The sequence below is a fragment of the Neopsephotus bourkii genome, unplaced genomic scaffold (assembly GCF_033783945.1).
Source record: "Neopsephotus bourkii isolate Nb327-2 ecotype Australia unplaced genomic scaffold, CSIRO-AGI_Nbou_v1 NB_673, whole genome shotgun sequence".
Classification (NCBI taxonomy): Eukaryota; Metazoa; Chordata; class Aves; order Psittaciformes; family Psittacidae; genus Neopsephotus; species Neopsephotus bourkii.
The window spans coordinates 348,788-373,607 of record NW_026901172.1 but is presented as its reverse complement, the minus strand read 5'-3'; the positions used below and the strand labels follow the sequence as shown (position 1 = coordinate 373,607).

The 24,820-nt window shown below is 40.2% G+C and overlaps 1 protein-coding gene across 17 annotated transcripts in view; it reads left to right on the top strand.

The window, feature by feature from the left end:
* The window catches only part of DAB1 (DAB adaptor protein 1), a 478,677-nt gene that overhangs the window by 420,347 nt on the left and 33,510 nt on the right, over positions 1–24,820 (top strand). For 14 of the 17 annotated variants that reach the window (XM_061353380.1, XM_061353373.1, XM_061353368.1 and 11 more), the window contains 5 exons: positions 16,175–16,306; positions 16,971–17,090; positions 17,689–17,727; positions 19,001–19,066; positions 23,723–23,782. In XM_061353380.1, the coding sequence (XP_061209364.1) occupies positions 16,175–16,306; positions 16,971–17,090; positions 17,689–17,727; positions 19,001–19,066; positions 23,723–23,782 (417 nt within the window). The remainder of the gene's footprint in view (positions 1–16,174; positions 16,307–16,970; positions 17,091–17,688; positions 17,728–19,000; positions 19,067–23,722; positions 23,783–24,820) is intronic. The other 3 variants (XM_061353378.1, XM_061353377.1, XM_061353376.1) reach the window with 2 other exon arrangements.

Genomic DNA, 24,820 nt, shown 5'->3' with positions numbered 1-24,820 from the left:
GTAATTGTCTCATTGTTTATTTATGTACCAATAAATCTTTGTTTGCTGGAAGTTACTTTCCAAAAATGTATTTAAAAGTAACAATTAAATTCTATAAAATGCTTGGAAAAAAACTCATTTTCTTCTATGCTCACATAATAAGGTAGACTTTTAAACTCGTGTTCTTCCTAATTGCAAAGTCCTGTTGACTAATGGAAAACACAGACACTAGGAAAGAGGAAGAAGATGAAAGCAAAAAACTACTATTTGGCTTGAAGTAAATGATTATTTCTGTTAAAGTAAAATCTTGCATCAGCTCATGGTATGCAAATTGCCGGATATACTGCAATATATAGCTTTCTATGAGCTATTGTTAGAGATTCATTATTATTAATTATTAATCTATATTCCATGTTTCTCAGAAAGCATGGTAGAGCTATATCAGTATCTTATTTGTGAGAAATACACTGAACAGACAGATTGTAATCCAGTTTATGAAGGTAACAATCATGTCCCTTGTTTTTCCTATTTTGTCCTATGCAACACCCTAAAGCTGAGTTTCATTTGTGTTGTCTGCTACTTGTGTTGTCTACTACTTGTGTTTCATTTGTGTTGTCTACTACTTTGGAGGGGTTGGCTAGTTTTTCAGAGATGTTGACCCATATATTTATCAAAACACAGGGTTTGGGCACAGCCTGTGGGATTATGAAATATTTAGGAACACTGTAAGTGTCTGATTGGGTTACAGGCTTACATAGAAGTGTTGCAGTGTTTTGTTCATGTTTTATTAATTTTATCTGTAGCCATTTTCTTCAGGCTGTCAGTATGAAATCCACGAATAAAAACATATGTATAAATGCATACATTTCATGGTGACTGTATATTCTCATTCTTGTTATCTATCCCTTACTCTAACCTTTATTATCTTTGAGGAGGATTATGTGACTCTCATGGAGAACAGTGTTTACCTACTTAAGAAAGTATTAGTGAATAATAGGTCCTTGTTCCATGGAAGGGGGACCAGACCTTACCTGTACTGTTTTGTACAAAACCAGATTAATTTGCCTTTTCATGCTGGCCACAGAGCTAGTGGTTGATCTTCTGCTGTATCTTTTCATCATGTCCAAAGAAATAAAACAGGTAGTGGGTAGGTATAATCCTACTGGTTTCAGATTATTCTTGTAGCGAGATAAAGTTCTGGCTCTCGTATAGTCCAACCACTGGTTTAGATGCCTACACCTTGCCCATCTTCCTGACCCTTGAAGCTCTCTTGACCTTATAATGCACAGATTTTTCTGAAGTTGTTGCTAACACTTCTGTAAAGCATTTTCTAGCTTCTTCTGAGACGTTATCAGGTTTGTGCCGATAACCGCAGGATTTGCTGCTCTCCTCCATTCAGTGTGAATGACTGTGTTAATTATGCTGATAGATCGCTAACAGGACAGTTAAACTTGGCTGCAAGGAAATTTTAGCAAGATGAAAATTCTTACTGTTGGCAGAAGATACCTCATGTTAAATGTACCAAAGGTACTCCTTGACTTTACTGGAAATCTGTTGGTTCTGGCATCTCTGACCAGAAATCGAGGTACGGTTATGGATCTGTAGTTATTCCTTGAAGCACACATGTGCTGGAGCAGATGAAATGTCAAACTGTCAAGTCTCTATCATCGAGCATCTCTGAATATTTAAAAATAGAAATAAAAGAAGGAATTAATTTTATCCAATCTCTACTCGCTCTGCAGTGAGCGGGAGAGATGATGTGATGCGTTCACTGCGTTTCTGTGCTTGCCGGATCATAGTATTGGCCAGGAGACTGTTAATGGTCCCTGCTGGGGGCTCCTTCCAGCTCCAGGCCCAGAGGTGGGGTTTGTCCCTTCATTTCTTTGAAGATGATCTTCCAAAATTCCTGCTTGACTCTCCATAGTTAATCTGAGGCACAGAACTTTGCTAGCATCATTAACTTACCTGAATAAAGTCCTTACCCCGGTCTCCATTGCTCTTGTCTCTGGATTTTGCTCCTGTGTGTCTAATTTCTTGTTCTCGCTCCCATAGTTTCCATCTGGGATTTCCTGGGTGCTCACTGTTCTTGATCTCCTTTTCTTCCTGCTATGCTTTTTATGAGAGTTACTTTATTCACACATTTAAATTTGGTTATTGTGTCAAACCAAATGATGCCAGCCCTGACATCCTCTCTTCAAATCTTGACCTGTCTCTCCAGTTCTCTCCGTACACATTTAGCCAGCAGTTCAAGCTTAACGTGTCTAAACCAGGCCTTCTAATCCTGACTCCCAAAGGTATTTCTCTGACCTCCTTTCGGAACACTGAGGAAAATGCCAGCATCATCCATTATTCAGCCCTGTAAATTCAGCAGCCTTTTTGACTCAATGTTGGTTTCGATTGTCACATGCAGGGTAACTTCAGATACTGCAGATTCTTCTTAACTGCTGTGAAATACAGCATTTATTGTCATGCTTACAGTTTAAAACCCAGTCCTGCCTCTCTTCATCTCGTGTCTCAATCGTTATCCTTTCCTTTGTCTTTGACAAATATGACTTTTAGTTTTGAAATCCATCGTGACTGCCAAGATTGCTGTCTCAGCTTATACTTTTGCTCATGTCACGCTTCCCTTTGCACTCCTATGCTGAATCTGCCTTCTGTATTTTATCAGCCTATTACCTTACTCCTTTTTGGTTTTCCCAGACTCTTCGTGGCTGCCTTTACTGTTCATCAACTTATAAGGAGTTATTCCACAGTACCAGCTTTCATCATTCATTTATTCAGTTTTCAAACAAACTACTCCGAGCCTCTTCCTATCCTGTCCATCACACTTCAGAGGAATTCTTTGTCCATTTTCATGCAGATCCCTTCAGATCCCTGCACGGTGGAGGGCATCTACCAGGGTAGTGAGTGAAGGACTTCTCCATGCCTGAGGGTTTATGAGGATGAGCTACTGCAGTCATGCACCTCAGCGATATCCCAAGGGGCATTAGGGCCTTAACTTTCAAAGACTGGAATTAAAATAGAAAGTCTCCAGGATTACCTTTTAAGTTAAGTTTTTAATCAAAATTATATATTTATAGGAATTTTTTGTAAGAAGTTTTGGGTCTTGGACCATGCTGAGGACTTCAGAGAACTGCAGTGATAAAAACATCAGTGAAAACTTAGTAACAACAATAAAGAACATACTGAGAAAGCCAAATTTTGAATGTTCCTTTGAAAATTGTGACTTCTGGGGCCATTTTTATGCATTATGTGAATTGTATTGCATTCTCCACAGCTTTTGCCTGCAAAAGATCCCTCTGGCCAGCTGGGCATCTTGCTCTTTTGCTTGACACTTTCCCATTTTTATACTTGTAAATATGAATAGGAAGATATGGCATTTACTGTTCTATATGCAATAAATATGTTTAATTAGAATATATCAGAGCAGGGGACTTAAAAACCCAGCTTATTACTCTTACAAGGTATTTATGGTCATCTGACACTTTGAAAGGGAGGCAATAACATTTTATAAACAGCATTTGAGAGTTAGCAAAACGTAAATGTCAGAAGAACCTACTTCTGTAATTACATCCCTTATTGACTATTGTAATTCATTTCTTATTGGCCTTCCAAACTGTGCCCTAGACACTTTGGACGGTTCAGCGTGCTCCACAGGGATTTTTAATAGCCACAGGCTCATAGAGACACATTTTATAGACGTCCAGTTTGCTGTATGAAGATCGTAAAATCTTATGTTTTGTAGAGGTGGTTGTGTTGTTTTTTTTTTTTGTCACTGTGGAAAGAAAAAGAACCCAAAAAGCAAAACTCAGGTGTGATTTTGCACATTGTGAAGTCTGAGGGTTTTAAGATCTAGCACTGTGGTTTGATCCTTCTGCCTTTCCTCCTAACACTTGGCATACAGGGGAAGGCTGATACATCTCTCCTTCCTCTCAGCTGGAAATGCTCTGATCTAGAGCTGTGTTCAGCTTCCTTGTATTGTGATATTTCTGACACCAAGTTTTATCCAAACTGGAATTATTTGTGAGGATTCGTTGTAGTTGTATTTTTCAGTGTGAAAAGGGTAAAAAGTTGATTGCTTTTAAAGAAGTGGAAAACCACAGAATCCCAAGGGTTGGAAGGGACCTCGAGAGATCATCTGGTCCAACCCCCCTGCAAGAGCAGGGTAACCTAGAGTACATCACACAGGAACTTGGCCAGGCGGGCCTTGAATATCTCCAACGTGGGAGACTCCACAACCCCCCTGGGCAACCTGTTCCAGTGCTCTGTAAACCAGACTTTATTGTTTTAGTGATGGTCTCATTTGGCTGTATCTGTCCTCCTGTTGTTTAATCCAAGCACCCCAAGATGGATTTAAGTACTACTGCATGCATTCTGTGTTACTGTATGGTGAATCTCACGAGGTGCATATTCCTAGTTACCATTTAGCCTCCATTACGTATGGGGCTAGGTGTCTGTAGAGCCATTGTAGTGAAAATTACTATGTGATTTTTGTCTATTTATAATGTTTGGTATGCTTAAACAGAATTTGGTGTGAATTGCACTAAAAAGTTGCACTGTATCCCTCCAATGAGTTATTGTCCCATGGAAGAAAACTCATAGAGTTATTTGGGGGTTTTTTTGCCTAAAATCGCTACATTTTGTGATTCATATTTATAAATTAGGATATGAAAGCCACATTGTAGTCCCACTGACTCCAGCGGAGTCATATTCCTTTTCTCCAGCTGCAATTTTGTCTTGGATAACAGCACCTAAAATACCGAGTTGCTTGGGGTGGGGGAGTTGCTTGCAAGTACTGGTATTTTTAAGCCAAGTTAATGCATTACACACTAGAAGCAAACTTCAGGTCTGTTTTCAGGACACACAGAATAGTAATGGCTGGATTTCAAACTGATTGGGAAAGGTTTTAGCAAGAAAAATGCTGACATAATAATAGTGCAGGCAGCTGAGATGCACTGAAACCTCCCTGGAGAGCAGCGGGGGACCTTCAGCGGGTGCTGTAACAGAAGGTTACATCCCCCATTGAAATGTGCTATTCCTTGCGCTTGGAGGTGGCTGAGAAGCATTCCACCCCAGGTGTGCTGGTGATTTTCCTTCCTATTCAGTGCATTTTAGCTGGTAGGCTGCTCTGCAATTTGCCATTTGCCCTGGTAATAGCAATGCTACCGATGATGTTTCTGAATTCCTGTGCTAACTTGTAGGCTGTTAAACCTCCTCTGTTGCTGGGGTCAGATGCAAGGGAGACAGATGACCTTCACTGTCAGTGTAATGGGAGAGGGAAACTACAGAAGATTTACTGTTAAAGTTACCTGGAGTTTGCGGGATGATGGTGATAGGTCTCTTGGCAGTAAAATCTTGTGATTTGGATGATGTTCTGCCCTCAGGAACGCATTTGTGTTCACAGGGTAGTTGGCAAGACCTTTGTTCAATCTGATAGTCATGGGGGACAAGTAAATGTATTTTATTCTGTTTATGTAGTAAGTGGCCTGGTGGAACAAGAAAAGGAAAGACAGTGGTTGCCACTGGATGCTCTTATTTGTCAACAGTTATGAAGCACAAATCCCTGGTTTTATCCCTGTTTTTTAGTTGAATAAGTAATACATTTTAGATACCAATAGACCTTTCCTTAATATATAAATAACTGTGCATGACAGTTGTCTTTCTAAACGAGATAATTGTATTCATAACCTTTCTGGTTTATGCACTGTATGCTCAGCATGCAGGCAGCCATGTGTCACAGGGCCTAAGGGCTGGAACAGCATCTCCTGTTGTGCTACCCAGCACCTGGTAGTAATCGTGGAGTTACAGCAGTGCCTACCGTGGCCCTAAATTATAGCACTTCTCTAGCAAATAAGCAGCATTTAATGGACTCTACCTATCTCTGCTGTTAACATTTCTTAATTCTTTGTGGTTCCTATCCTAACTCTGCATCATTGTACTCACAGCGAAGCAGCAGCAACGTTCCTGCAGACTTTAAAGGGAGCATTGTGAAATAGGTGAGGCAGAGCACTAATTAGTTTGAGTGCCTTGACATTTGAAGTGAATGAGAAAACCAGGTATCTGAAAATACTGCATATGGCTCCGAGTATGTTTTTTTCTTCTTCTTTTTAGATAGTCAAAACACGGGTCTGAATCCATTTTTTTTTTATAGTGTCCTTGCTTTTATAAAGGCTGAGTTGGTTTGTTGAAGGTTTTATAGCCTTCTGGTGTATCTTTAATTAGCCAAATGCTACAGGAATATGGAAGCATTGTGAAGAGTAAAGCACGTGAGTGTAACCTGCGCATGCATAAAGCTTAGTGCTGAGCAGTGCTGTAAGTGAAGTAATGAGGAAGTTCAGTTTTGATTAAGAGAAGTAGAATACATACTGTGCACGGAAGTTGCAAAGGGTGGGGGAGAACTAAAGGAATGAGTAGTAGAAAACAAGCAAGTATCCATGCATCAGAGCTAGGAAAGGCTCTTTGTGCATTTAGGCATAAGGTGAGGGCAGCCCTTCTTGACAGCTTTTCTGAAAGGCAGACCCTGTGTGACACCGACCTAAGATGAGTGTGTGGTTGCATTATATCCTAGGTTAAGTGTCTGTTGTGGGACGTGAGCAGGTGAAGGAATGGCACATTTATGGGATTATCTGGGTTCATTTTTACATGCAACTGTAACTCAAAGGAAAAGGTTTCCTATCTTTTTCTGGAGGAAGACTGAAAAGAAAATGGCGTGGTCTTTATGAGCAGGATAGGTAGCTAGTGATACTGTTCCAAGTGTTTCTCATAAGCAAACAGATGTCTGTGGTAGGCAACATTTCAGGATGTCTCCTTTATCTGGACCTGTATATTTTTATGCTGGCTACTGGAAATAAAGTCATTAGACATGAAGAGTTGGGCTGAGTCACTTTTGTCCAGTTCTTTACTGTGCTGTCTGAAACCAATCTGTCGTTGTGGAACACAGGATTTCTTGCCTGTGTGCTTTGGTTTATTTCTGCTCATGAAATCCTTTTTGTATCTGAAAGATATAAAACATTGTGTCATGTGAACTTCTCAACCTCTGTGCTTTCATTTTCAGTTGGCTCATGAACATGACATACTGGCTCTACACAGTTTGGGAATTCAGAGTCCTTTTCTTAGTCTTCTCTGTACATGTGCTTTCTCTCAGCTCCCTTTAAAGGCTTATTAAAATTGGCATGAGAATCAGGGAGACAGATAAGCATAAAATAAACCTCTCTTGTCCTTTTTCCCCTTTTCCAGCGAAGTTTGAAATGTTATGGAAGTAGATCTAAGGTTAAAGAAAGTTGCTGTTTGATGACTTTCCAGGGCAACTTAATTTCGAGTATTGCCGGTATTACTGGGATTTTTGTGATCTTTGCAATCTCTGCTTTATAGGGTTTGCATCAGGAGAATCAGAGGCTGGGTTTCATGATGTGCTTTTCAGATCACAGGCTCTAAGAGGAAGGTGGGTCATAATGCTTTCTGCATCTGAAGCAGTTTAGATCTGAGATAGTTAAAGCCCAAAATTATCTCCAAAGCTCCTAGGAGTTTCGTGATGGTATTTCTCGTGCCATTCATTTAAATCAAAAGCATTTCAGGAGGTGAAGAATATTGGTGTGAAGGTAGAAAGAACCTTGTCAAAGTAAAGGCTTCTCAAAAGGCATTCACAGTCTGTATGTATGAATGTAATAAAAATATGGAGAGATTTGGTGATACTGTAAAATTGACTGTCTCATCACTGAATGCTGTGCTCCTTCAAATTCAGGATTTAATCAATAACAGTCCTGCAAACTTCAGAGTATATCAGGACAAAATACAAGGCATAGAATCATAGAACAGTTAGGGTTGGAAAGGACCTTAAGATCGTCAAGTTCCAACCACCCTGCCATGGGCAGGGACACCTTGCTCTAAACCATATCACCCAAGGCCTCGTCCAACCTGGCCTTGAACACTGCCAGGGATGGAGCATTCACAACCTCCCTGGGCAACCCATTCCAGTGCCTCACCACCCTAACAGGAAAGATTTTCCTCCTTATATCCAATCTAAAGATTGGTCAGAGATGCTATACTGAGGCTGTGTGCAAGCTTTGGCTTGAGAGTAGAGGGCAATATTGGCATATTTATGGCTATTTTGATCTATTGACCCTTTTGCAGAAGTTGATAAGGTGGGTGCTAAGTGAGGATACACTCAGATGTGTGTATTCTATGGGCCACTGGGGAGCTGCCATCCCAGAGAATGAAATAATATTCTTATAGGCAAGAATTGTTACTTGTGCACCATGTTGAAATAGTGAAATGGTAAATCAGTGTATTTATAATCAGGTAAATAGTAAATCAGTGTATTGTAGTCTACAGGTAGTCTCATACAGTTGCACTGTAGGGCCACACTAATTACTGAGCTGATTGTGGCCTACTGGGGCTATTGACTTTGGTATCAAGGCTCAGGTTGGATGTTTCTTGGTACTGCTGTGCAAATCCTTCTTTGTTTTAACCATCCTGATAAAACAATGACTGTGTCTGTTGCAGAAACAATAAGAAAACAGTACAAGACACATGGAAGGTCTAACGTCACAGCTTTAGTGTAGCACATCTGTTTTTCCAAAGCTCTGTGAAAATGTTTCCTTGCCCTTTAGGATTTTCTTTGTCCTGGAACAATATTTGCAAGTGCACGTTTAAAATATAACTTGGGATTAATAGTGATTGGACAAGGGGTTTAGATTTAGATGGCTATTTTCATTCCTGATGCAATAAAAAAATGAAAAGCCTTTGAAGTGAAGATACAAAATTGACCATGTGTGTGTTCCAGTTTTGGTTTGCTCCTTTCCAAGTTCATATATCTAAGAAATGGATCTTCTGCGTGAGCAACTTAGCATTTGCTTCCTAAGACAATGAACAATAACTAAATTCATATCTGGTCTTTGTCAGACATTATTACAAATTATGAGAGCCAGACAGAAGTTTATTACCTTAGTGGTGTTCTCGTAGCACAAATTAGGTTCTTGGAATATTCAGCTAGCTCAGTATTGTAGATCCATCCATCACAATTAAACTGCTGTGCTGGCAAACTTAAGTCCCTCTACCTTAATTGACTTCTGGTGTATGCCAGAGGTCTCGAGTGAGGACAAGTCCAGACCAGTTGAGACCACCACTGTACGTGCCCATCACATGAGGCACAAACAAGGACACTCGTGTTTCCTCTCTTAGCAGTTTGCTGCTCTTGCTCCCTGGGTAAGATACAGGGAGTAGCAGCATAGTTTTCCATCAAGCAAAGGAAACAGTAGGGATTAATTCAGATTTTAACTGAGGCTGAAGTACCCTTTTAAGCTATCTTCTTGAGTCCAACCAAACTGGTGTTTACCTGGGTTACTTCTGCAAAGTGCTTGCCTTGATGTGGGATGAATTGGAGTGTACAGATTGAGCTTAGTCGAGCTCACTTGGAGATATGCTTATTAGAATCATAGAATAGTTAGGGTTGGAAAGGACCTTAAGATCATCAAATTCCAACCCCCCTGCCACAGTCAGGGACACCTAACACTAAACCATCTCACCTTATTCTTACACATGTATTGTGCTCACTGACTTTCGTCCTTCCTGACTCAGCTGCCCATTGCCGTGTAAGCTTGGGAATTCACATAATCTGGTTTTTGCTCCAGTCTCCTTGGTTGCAGGAAGAGAATGGCTCTTTAGAGTGTATTATTAGTATTGTTATTAAGAGGAAATTAAATTTACACATCTTTTGGGTGCTTTGCTGTGTCACAGCCAGACTGCTGACCCCCTGGAGGGACAGAGTCTGTGATAGCTGCGGCTAAATCTGTTTTGATTCTTTTCTTTATCAGCACCATATTTTATGTGCCCCTCTGTGATACATAGGCCAAGCTTTGATCTGCATGTAATCTGAAAGAGTGCTTTTTGTGCCAAGTGTTTTCATTGCAAAGCTTGTGCACTGAAACGCCTTTTGGAAGTTGGCATTTGGAAAAGTCTTTCTGTAGGTTATTGTTTGCAAAATCAGTGTGCATGGAGGAAGCACGGGGATTAGATGGATTTATTTTCTTCTCATTGTGAAGACATGCTTAAAGGCTGCCATCTGAGAAGTCCCTTCAGGCTTGGAGGAAGCTCCAGAGGTTACATATTCCTTTTCTGCCCTAATCTTGGGGGCTTTTTGCAGGTGGAACGTCCATAACCTACTGCTTAGGCCAAACTCCATGAGTGGCTTTGGGTCAAAAGGGTTGAGGGCTGGACCATTTTGGCTGTGTAGGATGATGCACCTCTTCAGTCTCCTTCAGTGGAAGCATTCATTTCTCCCTGCATGGTAGTATGTTCATTTTATACTCTTTTATGATCAAAGCTGCTCATCTTGGCCAGTGCCTCTTGGAAATGCCTCAAAATACTGCAATCTTCAGAACAGGAAGAGGTTTCTAGTTAGTGGGTTTTGTTTTTTCAGGTATTCATATATGACATTAGTTTTTGAAAGCTAAATACAATAAAACATTATTCCAAGACTTCTTGCTGGTAGGAATTCAGTATTTTGATAATTTGCTAAGCTTAAACTGTACTGCTGCCTTCCTTTTCTAGATCAAACTAGATGTGATTTTCCATGTGTTATACTCAATGTTTGTATGACAGATTTTATGGTCTATCAAGTGTTTCCCACAACAACCACTACCACGTTTAAGCCAAATTACTGTGATCTGTCATATATTGTTTGTTCTGCTTCCTTTCTCATAGACATGCAACTAGGGTACTTGTCATGGTAGGAAAGGACTGTCAGATTTGAAATATGTTGTTTCCTATTTACCTTTTGTTTAGACATACAGTTTCTAATGCTGTTTCTCTTGAGAGCTATTCTACCTCCTTTCCTCAAACATCCCATTTTATATCCTATGGCCTGGGTGAACTATTTCCCTCTTACCTCTCTGACTAATTGGAGCAAAATCCCAACAGATTTCTGTATTCATCTTTGGAAAATGGGCCAAAATAATAGGAGAGAAAAAGGATCCTGAGGAGCATCTGCTAAGTGGAGGCAGAGGATGCTGCAGCAGTAACACCAAGTGTGTCACTGATTGAGAAACCAGCAGCACTGATAAAATCCCTAGGTGTGTTTCAAAGCCTAATCAGGTTGGGTTTAGCTGCCTCTGACAGCAACCTGCAACTTCTGTCTCTTCATTTACACTTTAGCAACACCCACAACACCAGTGAAATGTTTTTATACTGCATCAAGTGCTCAGGAGCCACCCAGGAGGCAGGGAAAGGCTGAGGGTGAATGCATTGCCAGTGCTGGGGGAGCAATTGGCTTTCTGGGTGGGTGAGCTCTGTCACCACCCCTGCTCTCAGTTGCTCTGTGCTGTGACCAGGAGTAATTTGCAGGGAGTTTGGAGCTTGTTGGTAACTGTAGCTCTGGAATGCAGCAAGCTGTGTCCTTTTTGCTGTTTCACATTAGACTGGAAATGTTTGCAGTGGTAGGGGAAGGCTTGTTGCTTTTCCCCCATCATCTGCTCATCCTACGCATCTCAGGAGGCTGATGCCTTGCCACCCAAATGCTAAGTTCTAGAAAACAACACGGGATGTTTGTGGTGCAGATACAATTTACTGATTCATTTTCCATTTCACTAACATTTGAAATGGTTGAGTTTTTCCCCAGATTGTCTGTACACAGTGCCATTGAAACACACTTGTCTCTAGGGGGAAAGGAAGTTGAATGGTTCACAGTTGCTTTTAACAGGTATCCATGAGCCATCAATGGGTACCAGGAAAAAATCTGTGCCAGCCAAGTGGGGTTTTGGGTGGGGTTTTTTTTTTAGTGTCTTCATAGAGGGGACTGCTTCTTATCCTTGCCATAAAACTTGACAGGTCTGGGATCTGAATCTGCAGATGGAGAGAACTGAGGTGTTTCATGTCTGCCCCTCAAGTGTCTATTTGGGTTTTGGAGTTTATGATGGAGATGAGCAGCTTCAGACCACCTCTACAAAGTGCATTTAGCGAAACAGCGGAGAAGCACTGCAGCACAAACATAAGCAATTAGAAAAATGCTTATGACCAGTTGTTGTCCCCATGATCCCTGCAGATGTCAGCTAAAACAAACAGGAATTGTAAGGAGATGGCCATGAAGAGGAGTTCCCAAAGTGCTGTAGCATGAATGCCTTGAAGCACCATTGAGGTACGCAGCTGCCTCCTAGGTGCAGTAGAGGAGCTGGCTGCACATCTGCACCACTCCAGCAGTTCTTGCAGTAAGGAGGCAAATTAATCTCAGAACCACTCATGTGTTTTACAATTTATTGTTTTCACTTAATGCATCCTAGTAAATAATGCTCAGTGTATTTCTGGCTTGCTAAGCTTGTTCTCTTTTCCTGTCCCTCTGCTCTCGTGAGACCTCACCTGGAGTATTGTGTGCAGTTCTGGTGTCCTCAACATAAAAAGGACATGGAACTGTTGGAACAAGTCCAGAGGAGGCCACGAGGATGATCAGAGAACTGAAGCACCTTCCATATGAAGACAGGCTGAGAAAGTTGGGGCTGTTCAGCCTGGAGAAGAGAAGGCTGCGTGGAGACCTCATAGCAGCCTTCCAGTATCTGAAGGGGCCCTATAGGGTTGCTGGGGAGGGACTCTACATCAGGGACTGTAGAGTGGATGTGGGTATTTTGGACGTCCTTAAGTTTAACACCATAAAAAAAGCTTTATGGTGTATGAATAAAACAGAATAATTACATCATGCTTACGTCAAGAGATGGTCTTAGTTACCCTTTCCTGAGACCTTGTCTTTCATCTAAAATCCTTGATTAACCAGGGGAAGTTTAGATTGGAGATAAGGAAGAAATTCTTTCCTGTTAGGGTGGTGAATGGGTTGCCCAGGGAGGTTGTGAATGCTCCATCACTGGCAGTGTTCAAGACCAGGTTGGACAGAGCCTTGGGTGAGATGGTTTAGTGTGAGGTGTCCCTGCCCATGGCAGGGAGGGTGGAACTGGATGATCTTAAGGTCCTTTCCAGCCCAAACCATTCTATGATTCTATGCCTGGAACAGTGGATAAAGTCACAGGAGACTTAAAATAATTTCGACGCTGTGTACAGTGTGGTTTTTTTTAACAACTGAAACTTAAATGTTAAATTAGTTCCCAATCTGTACAATATTTCATTGTCTGTATTCAACCATCGTACCAATTAAATCTTCTCTATAATTTGTTCTGATGTGCTGCAGCCCTCCAAAATGATTTGATACCTCACTTATGAATTGGTGACTTGCTCGTAGCAGTGCTCAGCAAAGATATAGTAAAAACATCAACTGGTGTGTGATGCAGTCCATCAGCATGGGCTTATGGGGGTGTCATAAACATCCCTGAGTTATGAAGTAATTCCTTTATGTGTTTCTGGCTCACTGGAGACAGGATTAAGTCATGGTAAAACCTTGAACGTACTAAGAAAAGAATAAATAAATGAAAGAGGCCGGGGAGAAAGCGAGGCAGATCAGCTTGTGAGTAGTACCCATGTACCTGACCAGCAGTTCTGCTACCCACAGAATCATATCATGGAATCCTAGAATGGTTTGGGTTGGAAGGGACCTTAAAGCTCATCCAGCTCCAACCCCTGCCATGGGCAGGGACACCTTCCACTAGAGCAGCTTGCTCCAAGCCCCTGTGCCCAGCCTGGCCTTGAACACTGCCAGGGATGGGGCAGCCACAGCTTCTCTGGGCACCCTGTGCCAGCGCCTCAGCACCCTCACAGGGAAGAGCTTCTGCCTAAGAGCTCATCTCAGTCCCCCCTCTGTCAGGTTAAAGCCATTCCCCTTCTCTTGTCCCTACAGGCCCTTGTAAAAAATCCTTCTCCAGCACTCTTGTAAGCAATTTTGTGTAGCTTTTGTTTCATCTCCTTTCAGGACTGTTCATACCAAGTATCAAGGGGGTTGCTACATGTGAGCAGTTACCAACTGAGGGATAAAAATGACATTTCTATTGGTTCCATTTTACAGGATAGATTAACGTATGTAATGAGCCATAAATGTAATCAAAACATGCAAAGAGCGTGTGTTTATAGATGGCCTCAGTTGTAAGTCTGTGCTGGGTGGCTGGATGACATGGTGTTTCTTCTTGTACTGTCCCCCACTCTGGTGCACATCTCACTGCTGTGAAGGGCTGGGCAGGGTACTGGGCAGGCTGCATCCTCAAAACAAAGATTTACAGAAAGGATGCATTCTGATCTTGCATTGTACAGCGGTGAACCTCTACTGACTGCATCAGGAGTCTTATTTCTGCTTTGCAAAGAATTAGGCACTCGTGGAATAATAAATACTGGCATATGTACAAACAGACATTAGATGACTTGAGGGCTATGAAAAAGCAGGTTTGAAAGAGTGTTTATGTCTACATTGGAGTAGAGATGTGTGTATGCAACATTGCATTTCATGTGTATGTTCCAAGTCAGTAAGCTCTTGCTAAACACTTCATGCAGTAAAAGATGTGAAAGGATAATGTTGCAGTCACCTTTACTTAACTTGTACTTCCATTGATACAGTATGTAAAGTATCACAGCCATTAAAAATGTAATGATTTTCGAATGGTTAATGAGGGTTCCCAAATAAATTGGAGTGTCTCCATCTGCTGTCTTACATTGTGGGTGATACTTTTCCGTGGTAGAATGATCTTCAGATCTAATTCCATGAGGAAGGAATCTGATCATAGTTTAATTTCAGTGCAGACCGCTGCCTAGCAATCAATAAAGCAATGTCAAAGAACTTTGATTTAATAGGAGCCAGAGATAACATCCCTTGTCATATGCAGAATAGAAAGATGGGAACATTTCATTTCATTGTAACAGATAGCATGCAACTTGGTTTTCAGAAAAACCTAATAAATCAATATCCCTGTGTTATCTAAGTAAGATCTCATCATTAATTTTAAGCGCCTAACATGTTAGGAGTGTCTGAAGTGCACCTTCAGCTTTAACCACGTTCAGCTTGAAGGCTATGGCAACAGTTCCATTTTCCTTCAAGCAAGCAATCTTGATCTTGGGACATTAGGAGCCGTTTAGTGCAACATGAAAATGAAGTATGCCCAGTCTTTTGTTTTATGCATAGTCATTTGTCTCTTGCATGCTGCCTCTCCTGTTAGATTTCGGTCCATGTTCTACAGAAGCCTCATCACTTGTCACTTGCCCTGCACGCGTTCAGCCTTTTTGCTTCTACACACGCACATCCTCTGTGGGTTTGAATATTAAAATGTTTTCTTTTAAGCCCTAAAAATACCAGGTTGTTTAAAGATTGCCTTGATACCACGCTGATTTTCAAAATGTGCTTTTCTCAAACCCAGCAGGAAGCTGGACCTCAAAAGAATCCTTTGTGAGGCTTCGCCTCCTCTCAGAATTAGCATTATCCCTAGATGATATATGAGCAAGTCAGTATATCAGAAGGTAGAAATTGAAGCTAATAGATTGGTTTAGATCAACTTTTCAAGGACATTATTCTAAGTAGAAATACTTAAGTGTTACTTTGGTAATAAAATACTATTTAAGCCAAAGTGATAAAGATTCTGGCACTCCAAGGCGTGCTTGTAGGAGCCTCAGATTCATGTCCTGGCTCTGGAGAGAGCTTTACTCATACATTTTAAACAAAATTGAGTCTTTTTATTGTGACAATTAACCAAAGTGAGGTTTTTAAATAAAACGTGAACTTTTGCACGCAGCATTGATTTCAGTCAATTTCCACTCGTTTTCTGGGAAAAGTACATTTTTGGAGTTCTGTTTTTGCTTTGAATTAAATACCACTTGCTGGCTGATGCTGAGGGTTACAGAGATATAACAAGTCTGATGCTGGTCCTTAGACAAGTTGTATAGCTCTTGCTTTGCAGCCCCTGAAGATCAGCCTGTTCTGACTACAGGTAGCTGCTGCTGCTTCTTATATATACCTACAGATACTGATTCTCTACCTAGGATGCTGTGTAGGTAGCAACTAACAAATGTAATATTTTCTATTGAATTATAGCTCACCAAAAGATACCAAAAAATCCTCAGTTGAGGCTTTAGTCAAGTTACTAAAGCAAATCAAGTTTGACTAGATTTTATAAAGAGAATAGGTTTAAGGGATTCAGGTATTAATTGATTTTGATACCAGGAGGTGTTTGCTTGTTTTAATTCCATAGGTGCATTGGGATCCGGGTGAAGCACTGATGAAAGAGAAATTATACTGCTTTTTAATGGAATATTTTGATGGATGTCTCTTACTGTGTTTTTTTAATAGCTACTACAGCACCACCATGCAGTTCATGAAATTTCATACATCGCAAAGGATATCACAGACCATCGAGCGTTTGGATATGTGTGTGGAAAGGAGGGAAATCATAGATTTGTGGCAATAAAAACAGCCCAGGCAGTAAGTATCAGATCACTGTCATTTTCTCCAGTGTAACCCAAGAGAAAGGCTCTGTTCATAAGAATGTGTTCAAGAGGCCAACCTTGGGTTGTTTCTGATTGTGATTACTCTTATCACAAGTGACTGCTTAGATGTTAAATGCCAACTTGATGAAACCAGCTTGGGAAAAGGGAATGTGTTTCTCTGTTTCTGATTTTTGGTGATTTATAGTTAGTTATTGTTCTCCTTTCTAACTAAACTTGACTGGATACAGCTAAGCTTGGTTATATTCCTATACTCGTTTAAACAGAAAGCGATAGATTCCAAAGAGCTATTTTGCATATAGTCTACATTCTTTCCATTGCATGAGAAATCACTAATAAATATTCCATTATATTCATATATATGCCTTTTGTATTCATAATGCTTTTAATATTTAATTATAAATACATCTATTTAATATATTATCATTAATAATATTAATGATATTGAAATATTATCATTAATTGTTAAATATAGTTAGTTTGATAGAAATTGACCTGAGCCTGGTTGCTGAGGGAGAAATTACTTCTGTATGAAGTACTCTCTGACTGTGGAGATGCTATAAGTGCTCTATCAGCAGGGTGGGTTAAGAAGCATGTATTTTCCCATATAGAAACTTCCCTTCCTGTTTTTGCTTCCATAGGCTGAACCTGTAATTCTGGACTTGCGAGACCTGTTTCAGCTCATCTATGAACTGAAACAAAGAGAAGAAATGGAAAAAAAGGCACAAAAGGACAAACAGTGTGAACAAGCGGTATACCAGGTACACGCATAAGCTTAGACTACTGCCAAGAAAAGTATGATGTGTGAAATGCCCCCCAAAGTTGCTCCAAAGAGGCACTGAGCATCCTCAGCATTTCTTAACAGCAATGGGTTTGAACGGTGCTAGCTTCAAATGGACAAGTAAGAACCTAACAGCCATCGTGAGCTCAGAAGTAGGATTAAACAATGCTGAAAGCTAACTCTTGGGGTATGATGAACGTGTTTAGCAACTGGAAATGATCTATTCATTTCCTGCTTAGTGTTTCCTCTAACTCAGAAGGAAAACCGTAATGAAAGTAAGTGTGTTGTAAGTCAGGTTTTTACAGTGTCTAATACTTTAGGGATGATTCAATATACTTCTGAATGTGTGTATTTGAATCAAATCAAATAAGGTGTGGATTGTTAAACTTGAATGAAACTGGAATAAAATCGCTTTGTACAAGAATGTGACTTTATCTGTATACTGGAGAAAGAAAACTATATACTTACCTGCCCATTTTGCTTAAATCTCTGCTGTCCTTTAGTTTCTGAATACAGTTCTTTTATCTCTGTTGTTTATGTTCTTTGCTTTTACTGCCTGTCCTCTTACTTTGCTGTAGACAATATTGGAAGAAGATGTAGAAGATCCTGTATACCAGGTAATTTCTGAAGCTGTACGGCCTTGGAGTTTCAGAAATGATTAGATAGACATTATCTTCAAACACGGCCAAAACCTTTAACAAGATGTTCTGAAGCTTACTGAGATAGGTCTTCTGAGAAACTTGTGAGATTTTGACAGAAAGTAGTATATTTAAAGATAAGCTGTAAGTAATGGCACAGTGTATCTGTGCAGGATAGAATATTCCTAAAATGTGGCTTGCAAGTCCTGATTTTAAATTCCCAAATGAGATTTGTCATCATTATTGAATACAAACCCTAACTGAAAAGGGAGTTACTTTGAGAATAAGGAAGGTGACATCTTGTTCTGAGAGTAATAAATTGACATTTTGTCTTCTGTGGGGCCAGAACTTAATTCAAAAGGGGAATATTTGGTTAAAAACAACAGTGGAATTGATGTTATAACATGCTCCCTTGTTGGCGCTTAGGCTATGATTTAATAATAGATCTGAAATTTAAGCCTTGTTTCATCCAAGCAAAATGTCTGGGAGCAAAGATGATTATCAGATATGTGTCAATATATTCATGTCCAATACCCTACTGAGTGTGAAGAAGAAAAAGCTGTAATTTCATTCTCATGTTTTTGTACTGAAACAAAACAGATGATAGTTTACAGGTTTTTTTCCTGGAGATTTTGTGTTCTTCCACTTAGGTATGTCAGTGGGAGGCATGCTGAAAGAAACCGATCCAGCCATTAGCGAATATTGAAGGGCGCCTAAGGTGCAGCGAGAAAGATGATAAGGATTAGGATGCCCTAAATGACTATTCAGCTTTTATAATGTCAGGAGTTTTACTTTGTGCTTTTCACAATAAAGCAAGAACCTGAAAGTGAAAATTGTCGTGACAGCCTTTTGCTATGTGGCCTGTTATATGAGCCTGTGTCCCCAATTTGGATTTAGCTTTTTTATTCATAGATAATAAATAGATGTCTAAAATAATTGCCATTATGTAAAAGAGGCAAAACTCACGTTGACTTGGGAAAATGAATATTGGGCCACAGGCGGTCTCCCTAGTGAGAAAGAATTAGGAAGTTGCTCTAATGATCATTAGGGGAGATTTAGGTCTATTTATTGCCGGTTTATGAAATATGAAACAACCTTACTCTGCTTTCCAACACACCAGTTGTCCTGCTGCCAGCCTGTGCTTTGAACTTGTTTCTTTAATGCCTGCCTATGTTTTGACGTGGAATTCCAAATCGCCTTTTTCCCTTCTGTTTCATCTTTGACTTTTCCTCTCTGGCGGCTGGTGTCATAGTACATTGTGTTTGAGGCTGGACACGAGCCAATCCGTGAGCCTGAAACGGAAGAAAACATTTATCAGGTATAAAATTACTAACTTTGATGTTTTCATTGCAATGATTGCAAGCATTTAGTGAAGTACATTTCATCTGTAGTTCACTTTTATTAGTTTTCATCTATCACAGAAACGTCTGGCATTTCATTCTGGTGACATGACATGAATAACCTGCCCAGTCTCAGCGTGATTCTCCTGTTTGTCATTGCAGCATCTGCAAATTGTATTCGTTTCGTCCACTTCTAAAAGGTCTTAAACCTTTGAGTGCCCCAGATTAAGTGATAAATAATGGATTCTCTTTTTTTCCTGATAATTTTGGCAACGTTTTACACCTTTACAGATCACGAAGTCTCATGGATTGCTCACCCAAACAACTCTTAGAAAGGCATTTTGATGGTATTGCTCTTCTTTCTGCCTAACCAAGGAAATCACTGACAAAACCTAAGAGCTCTCAATGGATACCCCCCAGGCTGGGGAAAATATTTTCCAAGTGCAAATGTTATGTTAGAGCCCAAGCTTCCATTCTTCACACTGACAAAAATTGCATTAAAAGCAATCTAAAATAATCTTTTGTCGTTCAATTTATCCTCACGGGATCAGTCCGGGGTTTATTAAAATATAATGTAATTCATTTTGTGTCACATACTAGAGGCAAATCTGAAAATAGACAGAAATCTCTGTGTGCTGTAAGAAAATAGTGATTCGAGGAAATCATTTAGTGTGGAGGGGAAGAAGTTCAAGCAGTGATTAAGCATTTCATCTGGCTGTACTAGAGGTTGATCTGCTAATAGAGAAAGCATTTCTAAACTAGGCAGGAGCAAGGGTAGAACAAAAACAAAGGGAAAGGTATTTTTTTAAGTAATGATAAAAGGTAGGAAGATAACAAGGGAAAAAATGAAAGGTTAGAGTAGCTGTAAGCCAAAATAGAAAGAAGCTAAGTGGGAAATGGAAATGCAAGCTAAACATTAGAAAATAACCATTTTATTAGCCCCATCACAGAGTCATTGAGTTGAGATTCATTTAATCTGTCTGTGTTGATTTCCTGGCACCCCTGCCACACACACTAGAATATGCAGCTTTCTACAACTCTAGACCAAGGCACACAAAGCTCTCAAGGTGAGAGTATGTCTAAGGTTGAAATTTTGCTACCACATAGTGTTGAAAGTTCGACTATTGTCAGGGAAGCAATCCATTAAATAATTACTGCTCTAGTTCATAGAATCATAGGATTGTTAGGGTTGGAAAGGACCTTAAAATCAAGTTCCAACTCCCCTGCCATGGGCAGTGACACCTCCCACTAAACCATGTCACCCAAAAATGCCATGACAACTACGATCAGGTGAAAAAAACCTGATTGTTGTTCATCAAGGCGCAGAGCTTTCAGTGGCATTTTAGAGATGTACCAGTGGAAGCAAGCAAAATGGGTTCGTTGCTGCCGGTGTTTGGAGATCCTAGGTCAAACTTTGATGGGTAGGGAGTAAGTAGGTATTATGTCCTGTGGAATGGCTTAAAGAACTAAAGGCAGTGAGCAGATACTGAGGTCACCATCACCTCATCTCAAGACACTGCTGTTTCTGGCCTGTAAGCCACCAGAGAATTGCTCAAGGCTTCACATGACAGTATCTGGATGTGAAAAAGTGTTTCCTCCCACAGAAAATTCCTGTGATTAATATACCACACTCTCAGTATATGCAGGTCTAGCATTGTCCTCTGAATTTACTACAGGCAATACCTGGAATGCTGCAAATGCTGAGTTTAAGGAACAAGGTGTCTTCTTCCATTATCTATGTAATTGACATGCTGTACTATCACTAGTGTAGACTTGCCCAGGACCACAAGCTTCTTGGTTCCTATGGACTTTGTGAGCTTTTGACTTACTATAAATCTGGGTTCCCACCATGCAGGTCTTACACTCTGATCACTAGGAAATAGTTTCTCTTACAAGATCTTGATGATCTCAGAACCATCCAGGCTACTATTAAAGATTAAATTGAAAAGGTCCTGTTTTCCTGTTTCCTTTTTTTACTTAGTAGCTTTATCTTAGTTTGAAGCAAATTGGTACCTGCTTCTATTATTTATTACAGAGCCTTCCCCATACTATACTGCAGTAAGTATGCATCTGCTCAGAAACCACCTACATCCTCACTTCAGCCTCATCAAATCTTTCTTCTGATGCTGCTCTGGGTTTTCAACCAAGAGCTGGTATGTGAAGAATTCACTTCTCCCTTGGTGGGAAAGAGTCCTTCTGAGCAGGAAAGAAAAGATTCCACCTGGATGTGGAAGTTAATGTGCCAAAAGTGACAATTTCTATTTCTCTTAACATAGCAGAGGTCACAGTTTTCTTTTTAAGCATTCATTCTCTGTCTGTCACCTTCCTTTGATACATTACCCCAAAGACTGTCTGTGTCTGTCTGTTCTTTTAATATTGTCTGTCTATGTAAATTGCTCTAATATGTGTTAGGCAAGGACTTGATCACTGAGCATGTACAATCCTCTTACCTAGTGTCAGATTTCTTAATAGCATCTCTTTTCCTGCCAGTTGTTTCAGGGAGGTGGGGATGAGATTTTGTTGAGTGGTTTTGTGTTGTGTATGTAGCAGCACTGGTCTCTATGGAGAAGCAAGTTCAGCTCGATGAGGAGTTGTCAGTCTGAGATGGGGGTTTCTGCATTGTGGGGCTTGTTTTGCTGGTAAAATGGAAGTACATCAAAGTGGTTCACAGCCTGTCACAGAGACAGCTGTCAGCAGCAGCAGTGCTGGTACCTCTTTGCTGATATTTCTAATCAAAGAAAACAAAAACCAAGAGAAAGCCCTTGCAGACCCCTGGTGTAGGTAGCGATGCAAGAAAGCGTGATGCTACATGGCAGTAAAGACAAGAAGAAGACAACAGGTATCGGGCTGGGAGAGAAAAATGTCTGTCAGAAAACTTTCTCTGTCTTGATATTAGAAGTCAGGAGCTTTTTTTCTAGTGAAAGTGTAAGCTGGAGTAAAGAAGAGGGGATTGATAGTGCAGGGAAATGCTCATTTCCACAGTAAGCTGTGATAGAAGTGTGCAAACTGGGATGACTTCATGGAAAAGTTGGAAGGAGAAGGGGAGAATGACTTGAAGAGAAAACTTAGAGAGAAAAGAGAAACTGATGGTAGTTTATAAACAGTTCATCTTATCATATTTGTCCTCTTTTATGAAGACTAAGCTTTCCAGTGACTTATTAAACAGACTGTTCTTGGTTTCTGCTCTGACACTGTCACTTAAAGTTTTCCCTCGTTACAGACTATTATTTCCATGAAATTGAACTGTTCCACCGTTACCCGTTTCACATATCTAATGGGATAGGTGTTTTCAGCGGAAAGGACCAGTACTTTGAGAAAAGCAAGTCAAGCAGGCTATTCCCAGGATAGGAATAGAAGAGATCTTTGAAAAGCTCATGCAGTTCCCTTGAGGGTTCTGTGCTTATGCTTTAGACTTCTGCAATGTGCACCAAGTTAGCGATGTGTAGTTTGTCTTGAGCATTTTAACATTTAAAGATGGGCAAGAGAATGTTTTAGCAGTAGCGAGAGCTTTTTATATAGTATACAAAATAAGAAATTATAACATCTCAATGAATAAGTCACATTCCTTCAGCTTCCCCTAGATCTTCCCCCTTCCTACGCTAATAGCACAACTCTAAGATAGTTACTGTCTTAGAAAACAAAAAGGTAATCATTTTGTAGTGTCTGCAGTATTATTTCTCCTGTTGACCTGTGAGGTTTCATTACTGTCTGAAGTGTAACCTGCTTATGCTGAATGCCCTTGTTCAGTGAAAAACTGGCACTGATTTACTTAGAGCATCTGCACCAGTTTAGAGCATGTTCTCTTTGCTTGTGTCATTTACAATAGACGTTCAGTGCTTCTAGGAAGGAAAAGAAATACAATCACAAATAATAAATATATAAACCAGCAGTCCCGAGGCAAGCAAAGCCCAGTGTTACAAAGCAACTCAATTCACGTGAGCAGGTCATAAATGCCTAAGGTGTAAATGATGACTCCTGACTCCACTAAAGGCTCACTGCAATTGTGTGTTGTCCCTTGTCCATGTGAGGCTGTTGACTTCAACTCCCTGGCTGTGTCAGACTCTTACAGGCCAGTAATTCCTTAGTAAAACCGCAGCATCATAACCAAACATCACTTATAGCAGCTGCAGGGCGCCAGCACTGCAGGGGTACATGTTATGACTTTATTTGACTTAGGTTATTAAGTGAATTGGAAGGGGAAAAATGTAACGCTATAGGCCAAGCATCTCTTTCATTTACTTCAGTAGCTGTACCCTGGATCTCTGCTGGGGAGGAAGATGACATACTGACCTGATCATGACTTCATCATACATCATCTAACCCCCAAGTAAAATGAATAAAAGCCATTTCATTAGGAAGGAAATCCAAGTGCACTTGGACTTGATGCAACCAAAATTAACTGAGAATGAAAATCTCATTTCTGAACACTACTGGGCTTTAGGATTTTAAAATTCAGACAGATGTTTTATTTCTTTAGTATCTTCTGGAGTGGTGGTACTTGCTTACATGAAGAGTGAACCATCCTTGATTTCATTAGTATCAAATGGCTACCCTATACATATATGACAGTTGCTGATTTCAATTTTCATCAAACCTGCTTTGGTAATGACCTTCATTTTCATTTTCTGTTGCAGGTTCCTACCAGCCAAAAGAAGGAAGGTGTTTATGATGTGCCAAAAAGTCAACCTGTAAGTGTAAGTATCTTCTCTATTTATATGCAGTAAAGGTGTGTTTCTTAGCTTCTGTGACTGTCATTATTGTGTGTAACATCTGGTACATTCCTCGTGATGGGAATTTTATCAGTGATGTGTTATCCAGAGTAACCAGGATTGTTATGTCACTTATATCCATCTCATTCATTACTTAAATCTCCTTTCTGGCTTTTCCAACTCATTCTTATGGAAGTCATCATTTATAAATGTGCTATGTGTGGTCAAGAGCCAACAATAAGCCTTCTGCACGTTAATGCATAAACTGTTGGGGGCTGGATTAGGAGGGCTCCTCTATTACCCAGCACTGTACTCTGAATGAGCATGAACTTCATTTTCTCCCTGTGTGCTCTGTGAGAGTTGTACTTTATATATTGTGCTCCTTTTGGCTTGGTTTAGTAGGACAGCAGGGGAGGCAGAGCCTGAATAGAGTGGAGCTCAAGAAAGGTAGCATTAGGAAAAGGCATATCAGAACACTGTGACCTCTACAGTGTTTTTCTTCAACTAAAATATCTATATTTCTCAAAAGAGTTCCTGGTGAATACAGTATGCTGATAGGTAAAGATTTCATAAGGAGATGTGAATCAAATGTTAGCCAAAACCTGGGAATTTTCATTAGCATTACTTTTCTGCCATTTGGAAAAGGAAAACCCAAGCACATTAAACAAAAATCCAACCTAACATACACCATAGAAAACCAATTATTTTTGCAATAAAACCGGCTTCTATGGTAGCTTAGTACGAGGTGTACAGCTGTAGGGCAGAGATATGGGCAGACAGCTTTGGAAAACTCTGAAAAGAACTCCATCAAGATGAAGTGTGCAAAAAGACCTCAATCAACAAATTCCTGAGTGGCAGAGCTTTTTGTCTATGTATTGCAACGCTTTCCTGGTTACTGTGGGCTTTAATAGGCACAAGGAGTTTTCCTCTCTCTATTGCTACATATTGTTTCTGTAGTGTTCTAAGTGCACAGGGGACTAAAGGTCAATATAGACTATCAGTTCTTTCTGTCCTATGCCCTCC